Genomic DNA, 18423 nt, shown 5'->3' with positions numbered 1-18423 from the left:
CAATTTAATATGAACTGTGTAATTTAATATTTTTAAAATAAAATTGAAAATAAAATTTTAAGTTATTTTTATGTAAGATTACGAAAAGAAGAATGCACACATTCATTTTATTATCTAACCATATAATGAAAACCAACTGATACTTTAATAACTTCATTGAACATTGCCTTACGCAGGTTTACATTCGAATATATAAAATAAACAATAACAAATATGAATCGGTAGATTATCTCGATGTAATATTGTATAGTGATTTCGATTTATTCAATTGCGTAAAATATTAGAAAAAATATCTGAATATACACTAATTAATATCGCGAACGTCTATCACAGTATGTTATTTACATCATGAAGTATTCGTAATATTATAATAAAAATCTGTAACGTTTTTAAATAATAATAACGTTATAATCAAAAATAATAAAAACGTTATAATAAAAAATAATAACGTTTTTATAACTCATATAACATTATTTTATCGTGATTTTAAAACTATTTGATAATTTTTCAACACATAAATTTGAAAGAAATGAAGACTTAAAACTTATATTGATAACATTTTTAAATTATGAGTATCAACTGTCAACGCTATTACGTATTTTTTATCAATAAATAATATCCACAGCTATATATTATTTAAAATTATGTGAATATTTAATACATAGTGAATTTTTTAATTTTAAATTTCGTCAATAAAAGTTTTGATTTATATTCATTCTTTGCAATTAATACGGAAAAAGATAAGTGCGCTATTTTAAAAATATCCAATTAAATACTTGTACGTTGCAGCGACTGACAAAAAATGCATAATTGGTTTTCTGAGTCATTTCTACTAATCAAGCAATTACTAATCAATCGACTACTGACGGATAAGCATTTTTTGACGCTGCCAGCAATGACATGTAATAGGCCGTAACTTCCATATAATGTGGATGATGTAAACAATAACAAAGATTGATAATCAAGAAAAGATATTATTTTGCGTAATTGTGCTGCGTGTGAGAGATAAAATGTGTTTTGGTACTACGAATAAATGTATATGATACAGTTGCTATAGAAATATATGGTAATATATCAAAGTAAACAAATTCTCAAGGAAGAAAAATTGTCAAAAAGTTTCAAAACTACGATAAAATAATGTTGTATGAGCTATAAAAACGTGCTTGAATTTTATAAACTATACTTTTATGATTTCTCAATAAATAAAAAAGTTTACATGTTATAATAAAACAATACTATCGATTGAATAAGCGAACTACTTGTTACAGAGAATGTATTATTTTATCATGTAAAAAGTAAGATTATTAAAGATTTATTTTGGAATTCCGCTTGATATTGTGAGTCTCGACATTCGTTAACCAGCTATAACATTTCAGTTACGACAAAATTCATTATTCGTTATATAAAATTTATGATAGAAAATATCACCACTTATAAAAATTCTTTACGCTTAGCTTTGTTACCTTCAACGATATTCCGAAGACAGGTGATACCTCCACATCTTTTACTAATTCTGCATACATGTCACACTCAGAAATCATTTTTTAACTGTTCGAAATCTTGCAATATTTTTAAAGATATACTTATATCGTTATGTATTTAGAATGATGCTAAAAATTTATAAGTTTTTTATTTTTATGGAATTAATTAATTTTATTTTTATATGCCCTGATCTCTATCACTTAGAGACCAATCACCGATGGTTTCTAAATTTGTCACGGAAAGTACTGATAATCAAATAATGTATATGAAAGACAAAATGAAAAATTCCAGTAGATGCAATATGCATTAATACATTTAAAAAGAACTAGAGAAGTTATTTATTTATGGGAGACGCTTCATAATGGCGTTATTAGTACAATATCTCATCAATGATACGTTGCAGATTACGTCTTCAAGTAGATGGAAAATGTTAAAGAGAGTTAAGTACTTCCATCTTCAAAAAATGATTATCGTATTGCACTTTTTTTCTGACTATGCAAACAAGTCATGGAAATTCATGATGTTGGTCAATTTTATGTACGGTAAATGAAATGAGCGTAATTGCATCATATTTTACTCTAATTTATAAATTCTTCTGAACATAGTTGTATCAGTATAATAATTTATATATGTGTCTACGACAAATTCAAGTGTACAGTGTCTCACACTAATTTTATATACTTCATTAAAAATACATTACACAATAAGTGCAAAATTGGTTGCAAGTTTGTTTTGTACTAATTAATTATGTAGTCACAGACTTGATTGAATTTATACAAAACATATAAAGATTTTAAATGATTTTTAAAAGACCGTAATAACTGAAAATTTGAAAAATTAATACTAACTACATATTTGATAACAATTCAACGATCAATCTAACGACAAAATTGTACTACAAAGCAACAGTCAGAAAGTCATAATTTTCTTTTGTATTGTTTCCATTCTTTTATGCGGTTCAATCACGTAGTCTATGTTTAATACTGAAAAACTATTATTGCTTTGCTTATACGCCCGACGTGATAAATGATATGTCAATTTTCTAGATTAATGTATCGCGAGGTTCTGATGATTAGTATTTAAATGTTAAAAATTAGTTGATATATATCTGTTCTGATGAATATCTCACAAGCAAGTTTAGGAATGCATCATTTGTTCACGTACGTGAAAAATCATCATGTTAATTTTTATACATAATTCAAATGCCATACAATTTTATATAAAATCGTTTAGCAATATTAATTACTTTCTGCTTTGTATAAATTCGAATTCATTCACGTTACCACTTCTTAGCCTGAAGATAGCCAGACTCAGAGCGGCTGAAACGTCGCTTTGTAATAAATAAAATATATGGATTGATAGAACGTCAGTACAAGTGTATCTTTTATCCATAGAAATATTAAAATTGGAAATATCTTTATTAGAAAGTATATTTGCATACTTTCTTTACTAATTCTATCAGCTCTATTCAACATTACCAACAGCGTAAATAATGGTAAACAATTTAATCCGAAAAGCATCGCGATTGTTGCCAATGTACGAATGTTAAAAATGACTTCCTTCTAGAGTCCACTCTTAAGATTCGTTATTTAGTCCGATGGAAAACATTAACTAGTTCATTGAATCAGTAACCATGTCATAAGTCATAAATTTATGTCGTAAACTGTGTTTAATAACTTTGAAATAGTAGAAAATGGACAATACAATTGTTGTTGATTAGCAAGCGCAATCGCGTAGCATTTTCAATATGACCCTCACAGAGGAAAAAAGTAGTATTTATAAACAAACTTGGATATTAAAAATTTCTTTTTGTAAATGCAATGGCTAGAAATCTTTTGTTATTTCATATTTCGGTACAATATTTTTGATGTACAAGAGATAACATTGCTTGTTAAAAATAATCTCATTTAGCTCGGATTAATAAAGAAAAATCAAAGTACTGAACATGATTTATTTGCATATTCAATAGATTACGTCCACTAACAAAATTGTAAATCTAGTTGCCATATTTTAGGGACTTAGAAATTTACTTACATATATGTAGATCGGTACTGATCCGTAGCTCTAAAGTGTGCTTGAATGCACAAAATTTGAGTAAACGATAATTATTGGTTTTCGTACGTATTTTGGTATATTTCATAACTAGTAACAATAGATATCAAATAATGTGTGTATAAAATATAAATACAAATGTGTATAAAATATAAATATAAATATAAAAATCCTATTTAGCACGAATTTCATTTAACACATTGATAATAGTATCAATATGATAATCATAGATAATTCAGCATATTTCAATCGATTGCAGATTAAGCCAAGAAGAAAAAGCTTTTATTTTCAAACCTTAATTATGTCAATTGATTAAAGAGATTTGATGTTAATATTATGTAAAATACTACATATAAATTGAGCATATCCGTGAAGATACACGATTGTAAGTCTGGTTGCAAAATTCTAGGGGTGTAATAAAAAACGCATAAATGTACCGATATACTGCTATACGCTTTCACAATATGTGGAAAGTTTGTGTTGAATAATAGATTGTAAACTTTTCCAAATATTTACAAAATTCAAACAAATATCATATTTAATGTGTACTGAATTTATTCATTCATTGAAGAATAGAACTCGTAATTGCTTAATTGATCTGTTGGATCAATTCTAAGAAATGTTATGCATCGTTTTATTATAATGAATTTATAGATCTTTTTTTATTTTGACATCAAAAGCCTTGGAAAGTTTGAATTCAAATTTCTTTTTATATGCTATTTGCATGTAAACGCATTTCCAATATTAGTCTAAATTTATAATAATGACTTTTTTCTTCATTAGAACTTGTAACAAATTTTCAGAAAACAAAAAACGTTGTCTTTTTTTAAGTTGTTAATAAAAATTCACCGTGAAGGTTATAATAATATCTCTATTTAGTATTTATTATTGAAAGATTTTCAAGTGTATATTATTTTTAGAGCAAAAATACAACTGATGCAATTTATTCAAGTGACTGGTTTGATTTGAATAGCACAGAAGGCCGTAAAAAACTACTACTTTTGAGTAAATTTATGATTGTATAATACGAATAATGTAATAAAAGTGGAAAAACAACGAAAGAGCGCGCGAAACAAAATATAAAAAAAATATTTTATATCGGCCATAATTTTGTTCAAATAAAAAATTTTTATGTTCGGGCAACCTTATTATTATTTATTTTAAATATCAATGCCACAATCCACATACGTTTTAGGCATATAAACAAATGTTAAGGGATCGAAATGTCGATTTGAAAAAAGAAAAATGTAATCGAAAAATTAAGCTTTTTTTATTTATTTTTGATAGCAAAATTTTCTTGGAGAAACTTTTCACCAACACTGTTGGAAAGAGCACCTTTGCAAACATAGGAAACTGTGGTTTCTGAATTTGGTCCATTTAAATTCATTAAGTCGTAAGAATTCAAACTCAGCTCTCGAAAAACCATCATGTGGCTATTAATGGGTTGTGACATGAATGATGAGTGACACTTGTTAAAAAAAAATCTACCAGATAATATCAAAATAATAAATCAGCTGTACTTCGGAATACTACAAAACTATTATGGCTAATAGGTATATCTATATAATATATTCCTCTTTAAATGAATCCTACGATTTCCAAAAAATTTTACTTCTCTATATTTCGGTTTAATTTGTCAATGATTTCACGTCTCAAAATTATAATGTTTTATATTGTCCTATGAAAATCCATGTAATAAAATTATTTAAATTTCAACTTTGTTATTGAACATGCTTAATATGTAGTTGCATTTTATTCATATGTATGTATTAGTTGGCAAAGCATGAGATTTGACAAGTCGCTTTAGCTCTGTTTTGTTATGTAACGGCTAAATAAAGTAGGTATGCGCACATGTTGTTTTGATACAAAGTATCCCGAAGAGCTTAGTAGTTTGCAGGAAACATTCATCGGGTTAAAATGAAACTATTTGCGGCAGGTACGATAAATTTTTTTTGATCAAATTAAATCATGTCGTGTCTGAATCTATATTCAAAGTTACCATTCATACCGATAAATAAATGTATATAGTACGTAATTTTTCAATACGTTGACTCCAGGTGGATCTTTCATCTGTCCTATTTAATTTTTGTGTTTTTATATATATATATATATATATATATATATATATATATATATATATATGGATTACACACGTACTAACGTGTTAAAATATATATATTTTAGAATTGTATTATTGTACTAGTATATAATTATTACAAATAAATATAATTATACTAAATCTTTCCATACAATTCTTAAACAGTTGTAGACAATGGTAAATTTTCAGGAATCGCCTATTGCTTGTTAGGAATTGTAACTGCAGATATTGACGATGATTATAAAATAGAAAGAATCATTCCTGATGTTTTGGACAAAGCGCCGATCAACTATTTGCAGGTTATTTATAAATTCAATTAGTTCTATATATTTATGTAATGACCTATATGTAAACATTAATTTTATAGAAAAACAGATGCTTAAATGTATGCTAATATTACTGCAAATTTAATGCTAATTATAAAATTACCTTATTATAAGAGATATTTATGTAATTTATATTAACACAATTTTCGCTCTTAGCCATATTATTTAATTCAAACGAATATGTAAAAATTCAATCAATTTTTTATTTGTTTTATAAGAAACAAAATTATTTCCATAATAATTTGAAAGTTTCAATATAATAACAGCATGTTTCATGGAACATGAATTCAATGTACTTAAAAATATTATAATATCTCATTTTTTCTTCATTTCAGCAGATTTCTTATAACAATAAAAAAGTAGAATTAGGAAAAGAGCTAACGCCAAGTGAAGTAAAAGATGCACCGCTTATTGAATGGAATTTCGATTCTTCAAAATTTTATACACTCATTTTGAACGGTAAACAAAACTAGTTTCTCTTCTATAGAGATAGTCATACATTACAATACTAATAATGGAATTCATTTTATTTCGATTTCTTCGAATGATTCCAAGTTAAAACATTTTTTCATGAAGAGAAAATTATTTTATATTATTATTTTAAAACGACTTTTAAAAAATATAACGTAGTTTTAATAACTCGACTATTAATGTTATTAATTTTATTTGATTTAAAATATCTAAATTTACATACTTTTCTGTTCATTCGTATAAAAATTTTATATCACTAGAACCTTACTAATATTTGCCCTGATAATTTAAACTAAGACCAATCATTGGTACATTACTTATGTAGTGGATCAATAATTCTCAGTGTTTACTAAAATGATTTTATTTAACATTCAAAATATTTTACTCATTATAATACGACTTATACATTCAGATCCGGATGCTCCAAGTCGTGAAAATCCACAAATGCGTGAATTCCTTCATTGGGCTATTGTCAATATTCCTGGAAACGATTTTGCCAAAGGTGATACGCTGGCAAAGTATATCGGCGCTGGACCACCCAAGGACACTGGATTGCATCGATACATTTTTACAGTCTATCAACAGCCAGGCAAACTAACTTTTGAAGAAAAACCTATGAGTGATACATCGCTTGACGGTAGAGCGAATTTCTCATTACGGAAGTTTGCTATTAAATATAATTTAAATGATCCGGTATCTGGCAATATGTTCCAAGCACAATATGATGATTATGTTCCATTGTTTTATAAAAATCTTGGCATGTGAAATGTACTTCATCGATGTAATAAAAATACCCCTGAATCCTTCAATAAATAATAAAGAGAAAATTCAACATAAATCCAAAAATTAATTCATCCACACATTAATTTGGCGATTAAGTAACACAGGAACCGCACTCTGTTATGTACGTAATTTATACCGACAAGGTTACATGCGATGCATCATGAAGTTATCTCATAAAACACAAGAAATCTCGGCGTTTTTAAAACAATATGGACATTCTATTATCCTAAATTATTAATGTTATTGTCATGCATAAAGGATATCAAACATAGTTCGAAACATTATATGAGCTATTTATATTATATATATTTTAGAAAAAAAACTTGTTAATCATCTATAATTGAATTCTTACTTGTCTTTGGAAGTTTTTAAGCCTTTTATTTACTTTAAAAAATCTAGGATGGATAGCTAGAACTTTCAAATACTATCTTGAACCAAGTGATTATGCCATTACGAATAGCAGAGTTATGTAACACAGCGGCTTACCAGAACTTATAAAGTTCTGTCTTGCTCACAGCTATCAACAGTCTATGTTTATAACAAAAGTCAAAATGAAGCTCGCATTAGGCGACAGTATGTGCACGTTTATCATTTCAGTAGTTTAGTTCTAACAAACTTCACATTAAAATAATAATATACGTAGATTTGTAAAACAATGAAATCCTACATTTGAATGAAAGTTGATTGTTAATTTATGTTAATAATAACAACTGTAATATAAATAAACTGATTCTAGGTAACAAAAAAGTTAAAAAAGAATTATAAAACAATTTAAGATTTTATTCAATGCATAATTTTAAATTTATATTTTATTCCACATAATAATTTTTAGTTGAAAAATAATTTGAAAAGAAATACCTTACAAGATTTTATTGCTTGGTTGATTAATTAAAAAATTTGTTTTTTTTAAATCAAATTAGATGTAATCAATAATGGAATGTACATATGTGAAATGAACTGTAGAGAATATTTTGTTTAAAAATCTGATAATCTGTTCTTTCCGATGTTATAGTTGTAATAGCTCTACTATTATATTGGCTGAGTATTATCGCCGCTGACTTAACAACAGATTTTACACAAAGTGAAGTTGTGCCTGATGGAATAAGTCAGTCCCCGAACGAGTTACTAACGGTATTTTCAATTTCCAACAATAATATCCAGAAAATTAATGCACATTTATGTGTATTGATGCAAGTTCGATATTGCAGGTCAAATATAACGATAAAAGTATACAATTTAACGAGGAATGGACGCCAACTAACATTAAAAATCAGCCGAAAGTCGAATGGAATGCCGATCCGTCTAGTTATTATGCAATCATTATGACCGGTATATTTTTCGAAGTGATTGAGTGTACGCATTGGTAGATATTTACTTTAAAGCAATTGATGATTTATTATTTTCAGATCTGGATGCGCCAAAGCGATCTAGACCAGCATACCGAGAAATGTTACATTGGCTCGTAACGAACATACCAGGAAATGACATCTCGCAAGCTTATACAATCGCCGAATACGTTCCTTCAGGGCCACAAATACACACGGGAAAACATCGAATTTTGTACACACTTTACAAGCAGCCTGGCAAGCTAGACTTCGATGAACCAAAGTCACACAACCGTTCGTTAATTATGCGCCTGAGATTTTCACAGAAGAACTTTAGCCATAAATACAATCTAGGAGATCCTATTTCTGCTAACGTTATTTTAGTTGAATATGATGACTATGTACCGATTCTTCATAAAGAAATTTTACGCGTTCATTCTGATTAGCCTTATTGAATGTAATCTATATCCATATATTGTAATGAGTGCGAGTCTTATGCTAAATCACGATCAAAGGTGACTTTTTGTAAAGAAAAATGTGATATTTTAATTTTCTACATACTTTTTATAAATGTATGAAAGATGGGTTGAACTGTTAAATTCATAAGAATACAAAAATAAATATTGGATTTTTCCTTCAATAAAAAAAATGAATTAAAATAGTACGCCCAACAAATAATAAGTTATTGCAGGTGGAATTATTTTTTTATCACTTAGGAAAAAATCATCTGCAGTAAAATGTTTAGAGTACACGTTCCAAAAACTTTTCAAGGGACCTTTGATATTCAAAACTTTGATCCACATAAGTTACAAATTTACTTTTTGTATGTTTCCAAACATATTTTTTTGGTAGATATATTTTGTCGGCGATGGATAAAAATGAAAAGTAAGTTCATTGTTGACGCAAGCTCGAGAACCACAATTTTTTACACAGCAATAAATATTGCTTCTCCGAGGAAGCTGTTCATTCTCCAATATAATAATAATATAATATAATATAATATAATATATAAGACATGTTTACGAACCTTTTACAATGTATTTAAATAATTTATGTAGTCAAATAGAATAGTTCAATTACAACTATAAAAATACCATGTAAATGACAGTCTTCGTACGAGTTTCAATGTAAACACATACAGACGCGTTTCAACGCAAGCCTGTCTCACGGCTTTGGATTCCAGCCGGGAGGGGTGCTGAAGCTAGCTTTTCCAATCCCAACCTAATATGTACATAAATGTATGTTAAGGCAATTGCGCGAATGTTGAATTCAACTTTCTACGGCGCAGTTCTCATTTCCGTTACGATATTTTCTTACGACCATCTATAAACTAAATGATCACTTGAAAACGTGATGAATTCGAGAGGCGATTAATTACAAGCCGTCCTTTAGAAACACAGGTAGCTTCAACGAAAATCTCATAATTGTCTAGCTGCAACTTTTATGACTCTATTTGCCTTTTTCAAGTTTTTTCAACATTTTGCTGCATATATGAGCTCCAGCGGAAGCAGGATGGAAAGAAATCGGGCTATGATTTATCAACGCATTAGAAGGAACGCGCTTTTTTCTCCGACGCAACTACATTTATTAGCAATCAGCTCAGAGCCGTGTTTTAACACTGTACAGTTGAAAATCATATATGGATCCGATCACCGGTCGGTTAACTTATTCTTAGTCTTATATTTTTTTTGAATATATTTAGAGATCAAATAGTTCTTTTGAATTCTTTTTTAATTTAATTTGATTAAGTTATTATTTACATTGTATATCATCAAATTTGAATTAACTGTTTTAGAGATTATTTTCACATTACTTTTTCTAAGCGAATTCTAATAAGCTCGTGGTTTTTTCTTTCTTTTATTTAAATAAACTCGTGTGGTGTTGATCATGCGCACTTGGACACTACGCATTATATTATGCGCGCGCAAATCTGCCTGTCACAAAGACAATATCAATATTGTCAATAGAGTAACTAACCAATGTCAATTAGTTTTGTGACGGACATGATCGGCGCACAATGTTCTGCGCAACGTCCAAGGACGTAGAACCAGTCACAATAAGCTGCACCACTACACCTACTGGCATCCAATGAGGGAAAGCAAGATTCGACCAGCCACGCATCATTGTCCTAATCTTCAATTGTCCAGTCAAAAGAGGTTATCAGGAAATACGTGAAGAATTATCGTCAACTCGCCGTTAAGTTCATAAACCATACCGTTTTCATTTGAGTTCACATAATCTTGCAACGACCTCGATCCAGCCGCGAAAAATACATCGAGTGGATTGCGTTTGTGTGTGTGTAGAGTGCATCATCGTCGTCATAATCACGTCCCCGTCGAAAACGTCCACGGTGGCTGAGCACTAGCGTTGATGATTGGAATCTCGAAGGAAGATAGGCATAAGATCACAGTGAAGATACGAAACAACATGAAGCGCAGCTCAAGCCGGGACTCACCGCCACCGCGAGTCAAGCGGGGCAGATCATCGATCGGACGGTGAGTGTGTGCGCCCGTGTATGTGCACTGTGGACGCCCAGTTCAGTTCTTTACAAAGGAATCTTCTTCGACAGACGAGTTGTAGTTTAAATTTCGTTTTCTCGTACATTTTGCTGGCTTATTAATTTTTTTCAATTTGGTGAGTGTTTTCTTGGTGGGTTAGCATCGGTTTTCTATAGGATGTGTGTGTGTGTGTGTCTATACCTCTGTGTGAGTGTGTGTGAGTGCGCGTTGTTTTCAAGCGTACAGTTTCGACGACCATTTTGCTCGCCCTCTGTGTTGTGTGAGGCGACTTCTCTTCGCTCCTATATATCAATGTACACGTACACGCGTATAAGCCAGCGGAATTTTCGAGAATACAGTGGCTACTTCTTCGAGGATGTGTTTATATTGTTATAATTTTGTGATTTTTTTAATTAAGTGATCAAATTGTGATTGATGAAGAGAATTTCACTGTTTTACAGTAGAAGTGTGCTCATTGTTCATATGGTCAATGCACAATATAACAATTAATTTGATCTTGTGGTTTTTTTGTTCAGATAGTTTAGAAATTGGTGACCTTGTAAGTGATTATCATTTTTGTGGCGAAAAGTAGTGTCTAAGAACACATGAGTGTTGGCAACAATTATGTTCAGTTAGTTAACTGAATTAAAATCTGTAAAGAAAAAAAAACAAATGTCATTGAAGTTTGCTTAGTTTGTGTTTCAAGTAAAAAAGGTATCATAGTTTTGTGACAAAAGAAATTAACATTCGATGGAGTATGTATACAATCAAATCTTTTCATCTAAGATGTCACCATTACAATTTAGCAAAATTTTATAAAGCTAACTTTTCACATTCAAACTATTTGAAGTAATGTTATCACATAGATTATTCAGTAAAAATTGACCATTGTTTTCATAAAAATTAATGTTTTGAAAAACATTTCATGGTATTATTTTTTGATGATTTGTAATTTATCAGCTTTTTATTATTGATTATCAATGCAAAAAACAATCAATTCTCTATAGTTTAAAATAAACAAAATTAGAAGGTATTTGAAGTATATCACAAATCATTCAATTACTGCGAACAAAAGGTTATTGGATGTTCTTAAAATCCAATATTTTTTTGAAGTAGTAGCATAATTAGATTATAGTACGCTGAACTATTTTCGTTAAATAAAGGCTTCACTTGAGATAGATAGATTTCATGTAATCTTGATTATTAAGGAATCATTAAATATGGTTCATTAAACATGATCTTATATCTAAAAAATTCTTTATCAATATTTATAAAATAACGTACACTTATACAATGTCATCTATGCACTACATGCTTTAGACATGTTGGCACAAATTATTCTGCACAAGTCTACATGTTCTAAATAAGTCTTATATTAAGTATTAATATTTTTTATACCAAACTTAAATATTTTGAAAATTGGTACTTTATCTTAAAGTTAATTAGAAATACAGCATTTGTATACATGGATAAATTAATATGTTATTTTTTGTTTTTAATTTTATACAATTTAACTTTTAATATCAGAACTTAATTAAATTAGATATCAATCAATAATCTACATATTATTAAATATTATCAATCATTTAAAGAACATAATATTATCTTATTTATTACTTTTTAGCTGTATTGGTCAAATATCATTGGTTAAGTTTCTAGTAGAATAAATTCGATTTAGACAAGATATAGTACTATTGCTAATATTTGATAAATTAAAGAATGTGTAGTCATACACAATGCACCTATAAACTATAATATAAACTAATTCTTGGTAAATTTTTGTCAAGTAGGGTCTTTGACAAAAATAATTTCAATGTCAAATAAATTAATAAAAATAATAGCAAAGGCATCTTTCATTTTGTTTACTTAGTTTTCAAAGCACAAAACTTCACTAAAAATAGCTTTTTATTCCCAGATACGAAGATTCAAGTGACGAGCGTATAACGCCGGAGCGCATCCGTCGCCGCAGCAGAGGTGCAAGATCACCTTCACCCCCACCTCGTTCTCGCTATTTGGAGTCCGGATCTCATCGTGAAGAGTACGCCAGACCAACTCGCGAAGTCACCTCCGAGCGGTATTACAAGGTGCTATGTGTTTCGGCAATTCACCCTAAAGCGAGCGATGAAAGCATCAAGGAAACAATATATCGGGAATACAAAAAATTCGGCGAGTTCTCTATTCGTATTGCACATGACCTTGACGAGCGTGTGGCTTATGTGTGCTTCCGTAGTCATGAGGACGCCCGCGATGCTAAGTACGCCAAGCCGAGGATTCCTATCTATGACAAGTTGTGTCTGGTCGAGGCGGTGTTGGAACGCCCACCGACCAGCGACACCTACAGACGTCCTAGATCCGTTTCCCCGCCAGATTACGATAGATATTACTCGAGATCACCAGGTCCAACTGATCGACATCGGCCAATAGAACGCTACGATCGAGTGTACGGGCCACCCGTGGGTATTCCTCCGAGGGAGTTGCGCAGAGATACCATACCACCACCTCACCATGATTTTGTCAGGCCTCCGTTGCACCATGGACCACCTCATGTTCATCCAGGTCCTCCCCATCACTATGGTCCTCCGAGGCATATGATGGTCCGCCACCCGGTGCACGGCGGCTTTGAAAGAGTAGAAAACAAGAAGGACAAATTTCCTAACTATCTGCACCATGTGTCGCCCGAAGACGATCCTTTAGCCACGCGTACTTTGTTTGCTGGTAACCTCGAGATCAACATTACCGAAGATGAGCTACGGAGAATTTTCAGCAAGTACGGTATCGTCGACGATATCGACATCAAGAGACCACCACCTGGTACTGGCAATGCCTACGCTTTCGTGCGTTTTCAGACTTTGGACATGGCTCATCGTTGCAAGGTTGAGCTATCCGGTCAGTACATCGGCAAGTTTCAGTGCAAAATTGGTTACGGCAAAGCTACACCGACAACAAGGATATGGGTAGGAGGACTCGGCCCGTGGACCTCAGTTGCTCAGCTAGAGCGCGAGTTCGATCGATTTGGAGCAATCAAAAAGATTGACTATATCAAAGGCGATAGCACAGCTTACATTCTGTATGACTCGATTGATGCCGCACAATTTGCCGTAAAGGAAATGCGGGGATTCCCGCTGGGTGGTCCAGATAGACGTCTGCGTGTGGACTTCGCTGACGTCACCCCGAGTCCTGGTTACAAAGCTAGACCATTCTCCGAGGAAGGTGGTGAATTTCGACCACGTCCAGTCGAATATGAAGCGGGTTATGATCCTTACGCTGCGGAGGGTGAGTTTGCATATGGATCTCGCGGATTCAGAGGAAGAGGATCTGCCACATGGCACGAAAGCCGAGGTGGGCGAAGAGGCGCTTACCGTGGGTCGTATCCTGAAGGTTATCCTCGTGAAGAAAGTGACTGGTCAAGTGGAAGACGCCCAGACGACTATGATGCTGGCAGAATCAGACGTTCGTCATCTAGAGAGCCAGGAGTTGATCGTTCTCGCTCCAGATCACCACGCAGGAGACCTGTTGATTCGGACTCTGACTCGGAGAATGCCAGAGGTGGCGGCGGTATGCTCAATACCTCTCGGACACTAACTGATGTGGCGAGAAAATCTTTGGCTGTATGGCAAGGCGCACTCATTCTGAAGAACTCGCTGTTTCCGGCTAAATTTCATCTGACTGATGGTGACATGGACATCATCGACGCACTCATGAAGGATGAGGAAGGCAAGCACATGCTTCGTATCACTCAGAGATTACGCCTTGACCAACCCAAGCTGGATGATGTGTCAAAGCGTATCCAGACCTCGAGTGCTCATGCCATATTCCTTGGTCTTGCTGGATCGACAACAGCCATCACCAATGAAGATGCCAATGTGCAAACGCGCCCGCTTAGAAACCTCGTCTCTTACCTTAAGCAGAAAGAAGCTGCTGGCGTGATCTCATTGCTGAATAAAGATACGGAGAGCACCGGGGTACTGTACGCTTTTCCACCTTGCGCATTCTCTACAGAACTACTCAAACGCACCTGCCCTAATCTCAGTGAAGACGGACTCAAGGAAGACCATCTTGTCATTGTCGTCGTCAAGGGTGGTAGTGCTTAAGCTCCATTTTCTTTCAAGATAAGTTTTAGGGTGCAACTGAGCGTGAGGGATATATTTTGGATGTGGTCAACTTTTTCGATAGCGGATTCTACGGATAAAAGACACGTTCGATACGAATTTAAAACCTCTTAATAGTCGGCTGGTATTAATTTTTAAACTAACAAAGAGGATAAATATATATTTTACAGAAGTCTATTGAAAATTTGGAATATGTATTATTCTCTTGGAAAAGTTTTTCGTAGTCCAGAAATACTAGTTACTTGTTTGCAAAGTTTCAAAAACTAACAAATGAACTTTTCAAACTAAGTGATTTGTTCTATGCAATTTTGAAGTTTTGAAATTCGTATAGGAAACGATTATCTTTCTTCTTTGAACTAATGTATGACTGCATTTGATATTTTAAAGATTAGAATTGATCATCCTATGTTATGAACAATCTAAGTTTTAATGAATGATTGCTTTTTTGCAATTGAGTATCTAATCTTAGTTTGTAATGAAGAACACTCAATGAAATTTGATGAGTAAAAATAAATTACAGAATTCTTGATATGTCTACATTTGTAGCATTATAATACTTATATGATCACACCATTTTTGTTCACTTATAATTATTATAATATAAGTATAGAAATGATAAATTGTCTATGCTTCTACAATTATGTACGAACAAAATTATGTACACATTTATTTTAAAGTTTGAAAAATCTTTAATTTCTGATTACACGATAAATTATTGTTATCAGGTGTTCTCTCCAATAATATGACCACGATTTTCAGTTTATTTTTCATTTAAGTTGAAAAATATCTAAATTCGTACCTTATGAATCATTATGAAATTGTCGAATCATTTCTATGACAACGGGACATTGTCTATGACATTTGTACACTATACTCATGAATGATTTCGAAATTTTTTTTAGATTATAAAATATTCTTAATAATGAAAAGTATTATTGCTACATTAATATGCAAAATTATTTATTCATGACAATATCTGTAATATAATATCTTCGCTAGAACTTACTGCTGTACATTATCTTTATTTTTGTAAGTTTTCTACAAATTTCACTGAGCAATAATACTTTTCGCATTAAATAGCTTATTCAATTTTCTTGTATTCATTTTATTTTATTCAGCGCGTATTTATACATCTATTTTCATATAAAGCTGATTAGTTTATCAATATTCATAAAAAATTCTAGAAAATAATCAAATTAATTCGATATACGTGTTTTTTATGAACGACTATTGTGTAGTTTTAGATTAACATAATAAATAAGAAAATAAGCATAAATAGTGTTTTATCGTCGTTTGCGACAATTGTGAAACCTCTTAATGATAAGATTACTTGAATGTTATTGGTAAAAAATATGAAAAGTCCTCTTATATTGATTTATTCGTCGTGATTTACATTATCTATTTTGAGAATTAAGCAAGTATTTAATATTGAAGCAAAATTAATTATTAATTTGTAATAATTTTACCTTCACTGAACCTTGGTATTTTATTTTCAATCTTTTCTAATTTATAAAAATTAAATTAATTTTTTTTTTCATAATAAAAATTTGTACCACTTTGATTCATAACTACTAATGCAATTTTAATTAAATATATTACACGTTTAAAAACTTCACTAAACAACGCAGTATATCCCATATGAAATAGTGAAGATTTGAATAAAAATGTAAACTTAGAAATTAATAATTGTAATTTTTTTTTTTGGAATATAATCAACGTCCCACTGTTTTCAGATCAATAGAAAAATGAATTGGTATATGTATCATCTTAATGCAAATCATGTCTGAATAATCATTGTAAATTATGCAATATGAAACTGTAAACAACGATTGTAAAATAATTAAAAATAGAAGTTCTGACAATTCTCTTACAGGTGTGAAATATAAGAAAACAGAATAAGGTTTAGTGAAACAGGACAAAAGACAGTGCTGTGTGGTAACTGAGAAAAAAAGTATAAAATGTGTATAGTGATGTAAAAAAGTGATTGTGGCCTCATTTCTGAGTATATAGCAATTTTTTCTATCTCAATTGCCTAATTTTTTTCAAGTGTTTTGGAAAATGATGGAAGTCTATTGCCATATTCATTATCGATAAAAGGTGCAGTGGTTATGAGTGTAATTGGTGATCTGGAAAAATAGATGCCGTTATGCAGATAAAAATAAACCAATGTGTTTTTTTTCTCAACATTTATTCCCGCAGTATGTCAATCAATTTAATAAAATCATCCTAAGTAGAATTAAATATAAGATAAAAGCTGAGTCAATAATAGTTCAAATAGTTTTCCAAGAATATTTGTTTTGCAAATTTTTCTTAGTTAGTTTTAATTGAAATGAGTGAAAGTTAAGGTGTTGTGAATAGATTGGATAAATTTTTTTGTATAAATAAGCATTTTATTTTTGGTCTATGTGAGAGTAATAATCTATCATTTTCCTTTGACTTAGTTTATTCAAGTTTTGGTGAAATCTGTGGATTGTGTTAAATGAATTAGTGTAATGACAAGAAAGACCAACTTTTCTAAAATCGCGGATTACTATAAAGACAATAATATGAACTAGATTGCATTTTAGTTTTATATTAAAAATGACAGTCTTAAGGCTGAATCTTCAAATCAAAAACTTTTGTGATAGTGAGGTTTTCAGTGACAATTAAATTTTTTATGTATGTACAATATTTTCCTGCGTATTATTCGTTATGGTAACCTGGTTGAAAAATTGTGCTAAAGTCATTGTAGGTGAGTATTAGAATTAAGAATGTTTTTATTTTTCAGATAGGTATTTCAATGGAAAAAGCTGAAGAATTACAGAGTTGTAAGATAATATAAATAAAAACGTCATAACAAATAAAAAATCAAATATTAATTATTGTCTTTTATTTTTCTTTATAACCCCTGATCAATTTTTAGTGAAAATATATTTTTAGGTAGTTTATATTTCATAAAAATTTAAATAAAACTAATTATCTATTTTTTAATTTAAAGAAAATTGTATAATATATCATTAACGAATTTAGTGCTTTAAGGTTATTTAGTTGAAAATTTAATGCAAACTGACATGTAAAGATAATGCAGATCCACGGTAAAAACTACTTAAATAAGATATTCATTAGTTCGTTTCAGTTGATTACATTTTTAAGAAGGGTTACTTATTTATAAATGTAAAATAATCTGGTTTGATTGAAACGCCAAGTACGGCATTTTTACATGAAACCTTAAGCACTTTATAGTAGTTGCAATGGCTGATTGCCGATAAAGCCTAGGATGAGGTAACTTTACAGGAAATC

General features: G+C 30.8%; 3 protein-coding genes across 5 annotated transcripts; all 3 read left to right on the top strand.

Annotated features, from left to right (window-relative positions):
* Positions 1–5390: 5390 nt before the first annotated feature.
* LOC131668120 (protein D2-like) lies at positions 5391–7271 on the top strand. Of its 2 annotated transcripts, none has more exons than XM_058942005.1 (4): positions 5391–5470; positions 5822–5931; positions 6297–6417; positions 6842–7271. In XM_058942005.1, the coding sequence occupies exons 1-4, from the start codon at positions 5452–5454 to the stop codon at positions 7192–7194; spliced, it is 603 nt and encodes a 200-aa protein (XP_058797988.1). In that variant the 5' UTR covers positions 5391–5451; the 3' UTR covers positions 7195–7271. The 2 variants fall into 2 exon arrangements, with proteins under 2 accessions (XP_058797988.1, XP_058797987.1); XM_058942004.1 differs by having other exon boundaries at positions 6294–6417.
* A 398-nt stretch (positions 7272–7669) lies between these two features.
* Positions 7670–9148, top strand: LOC131668122 (protein D1-like). The gene is made up of 4 exons (XM_058942007.1): positions 7670–7785; positions 8225–8343; positions 8421–8541; positions 8619–9148. The coding sequence occupies exons 1-4, from the start codon at positions 7743–7745 to the stop codon at positions 8981–8983; spliced, it is 648 nt and encodes a 215-aa protein (XP_058797990.1). The 5' UTR covers positions 7670–7742; the 3' UTR covers positions 8984–9148.
* A 1464-nt stretch (positions 9149–10612) lies between these two features.
* On the top strand, positions 10613–17967 carry LOC131668091 (RNA-binding protein spenito). Of its 2 annotated transcripts, none has more exons than XM_058941944.1 (2): positions 10613–11032; positions 12951–17967. In XM_058941944.1, the coding sequence occupies exons 1-2, from the start codon at positions 10908–10910 to the stop codon at positions 15124–15126; spliced, it is 2301 nt and encodes a 766-aa protein (XP_058797927.1). In that variant the 5' UTR covers positions 10613–10907; the 3' UTR covers positions 15127–17967. The 2 variants fall into 2 exon arrangements, with proteins under 2 accessions (XP_058797927.1, XP_058797928.1); XM_058941945.1 differs by having other exon boundaries at positions 10897–11790.
* The last annotated feature ends 456 nt before the right edge of the window (positions 17968–18423 follow it).

Source organism: Phymastichus coffea, unplaced genomic scaffold (genome assembly GCF_024137745.1).
Source record: "Phymastichus coffea isolate CEN01 unplaced genomic scaffold, Cenicafe_Pcof_1.1 PCOF00074, whole genome shotgun sequence".
In the NCBI taxonomy this organism is placed as follows: Eukaryota; Metazoa; Arthropoda; class Insecta; order Hymenoptera; family Eulophidae; genus Phymastichus; species Phymastichus coffea.
Note: the sequence above shows the minus strand (reverse complement) of the source record. Positions and strands in the feature narration are given on the sequence as shown.

Bases quoted from the DNA above. Each gene is read 5' to 3' on its own strand.
- LOC131668120 (XM_058942004.1), top strand. The intron at 5,932-6,293 runs GTTATTTATAAA...TCTTCATTTCAG, and splicing joins CGCCGATCAACTATTTGCAG to CAGATTTCTTATAACAATAA. The intron at 6,418-6,841 runs GTAAACAAAACT...TTATACATTCAG, and splicing joins TTATACACTCATTTTGAACG to ATCCGGATGCTCCAAGTCGT.
- LOC131668122 (XM_058942007.1), top strand. From the start codon at position 7,743: ATGTTTATAACAAAAGTCAAAATGAAGCTCGCATTAGGCGACA. The intron at 8,344-8,420 runs GTATTTTCAATT...TCGATATTGCAG, and splicing joins CCCCGAACGAGTTACTAACG to GTCAAATATAACGATAAAAG. The intron at 8,542-8,618 runs GTATATTTTTCG...TATTATTTTCAG, and splicing joins TTATGCAATCATTATGACCG to ATCTGGATGCGCCAAAGCGA.
- LOC131668091 (XM_058941944.1), top strand. From the start codon at position 10,908: ATGATTGGAATCTCGAAGGAAGATAGGCATAAGATCACAGTGAAGATA. The intron at 11,033-12,950 runs GTGAGTGTGTGC...TTTTATTCCCAG, and splicing joins GGCAGATCATCGATCGGACG to ATACGAAGATTCAAGTGACG.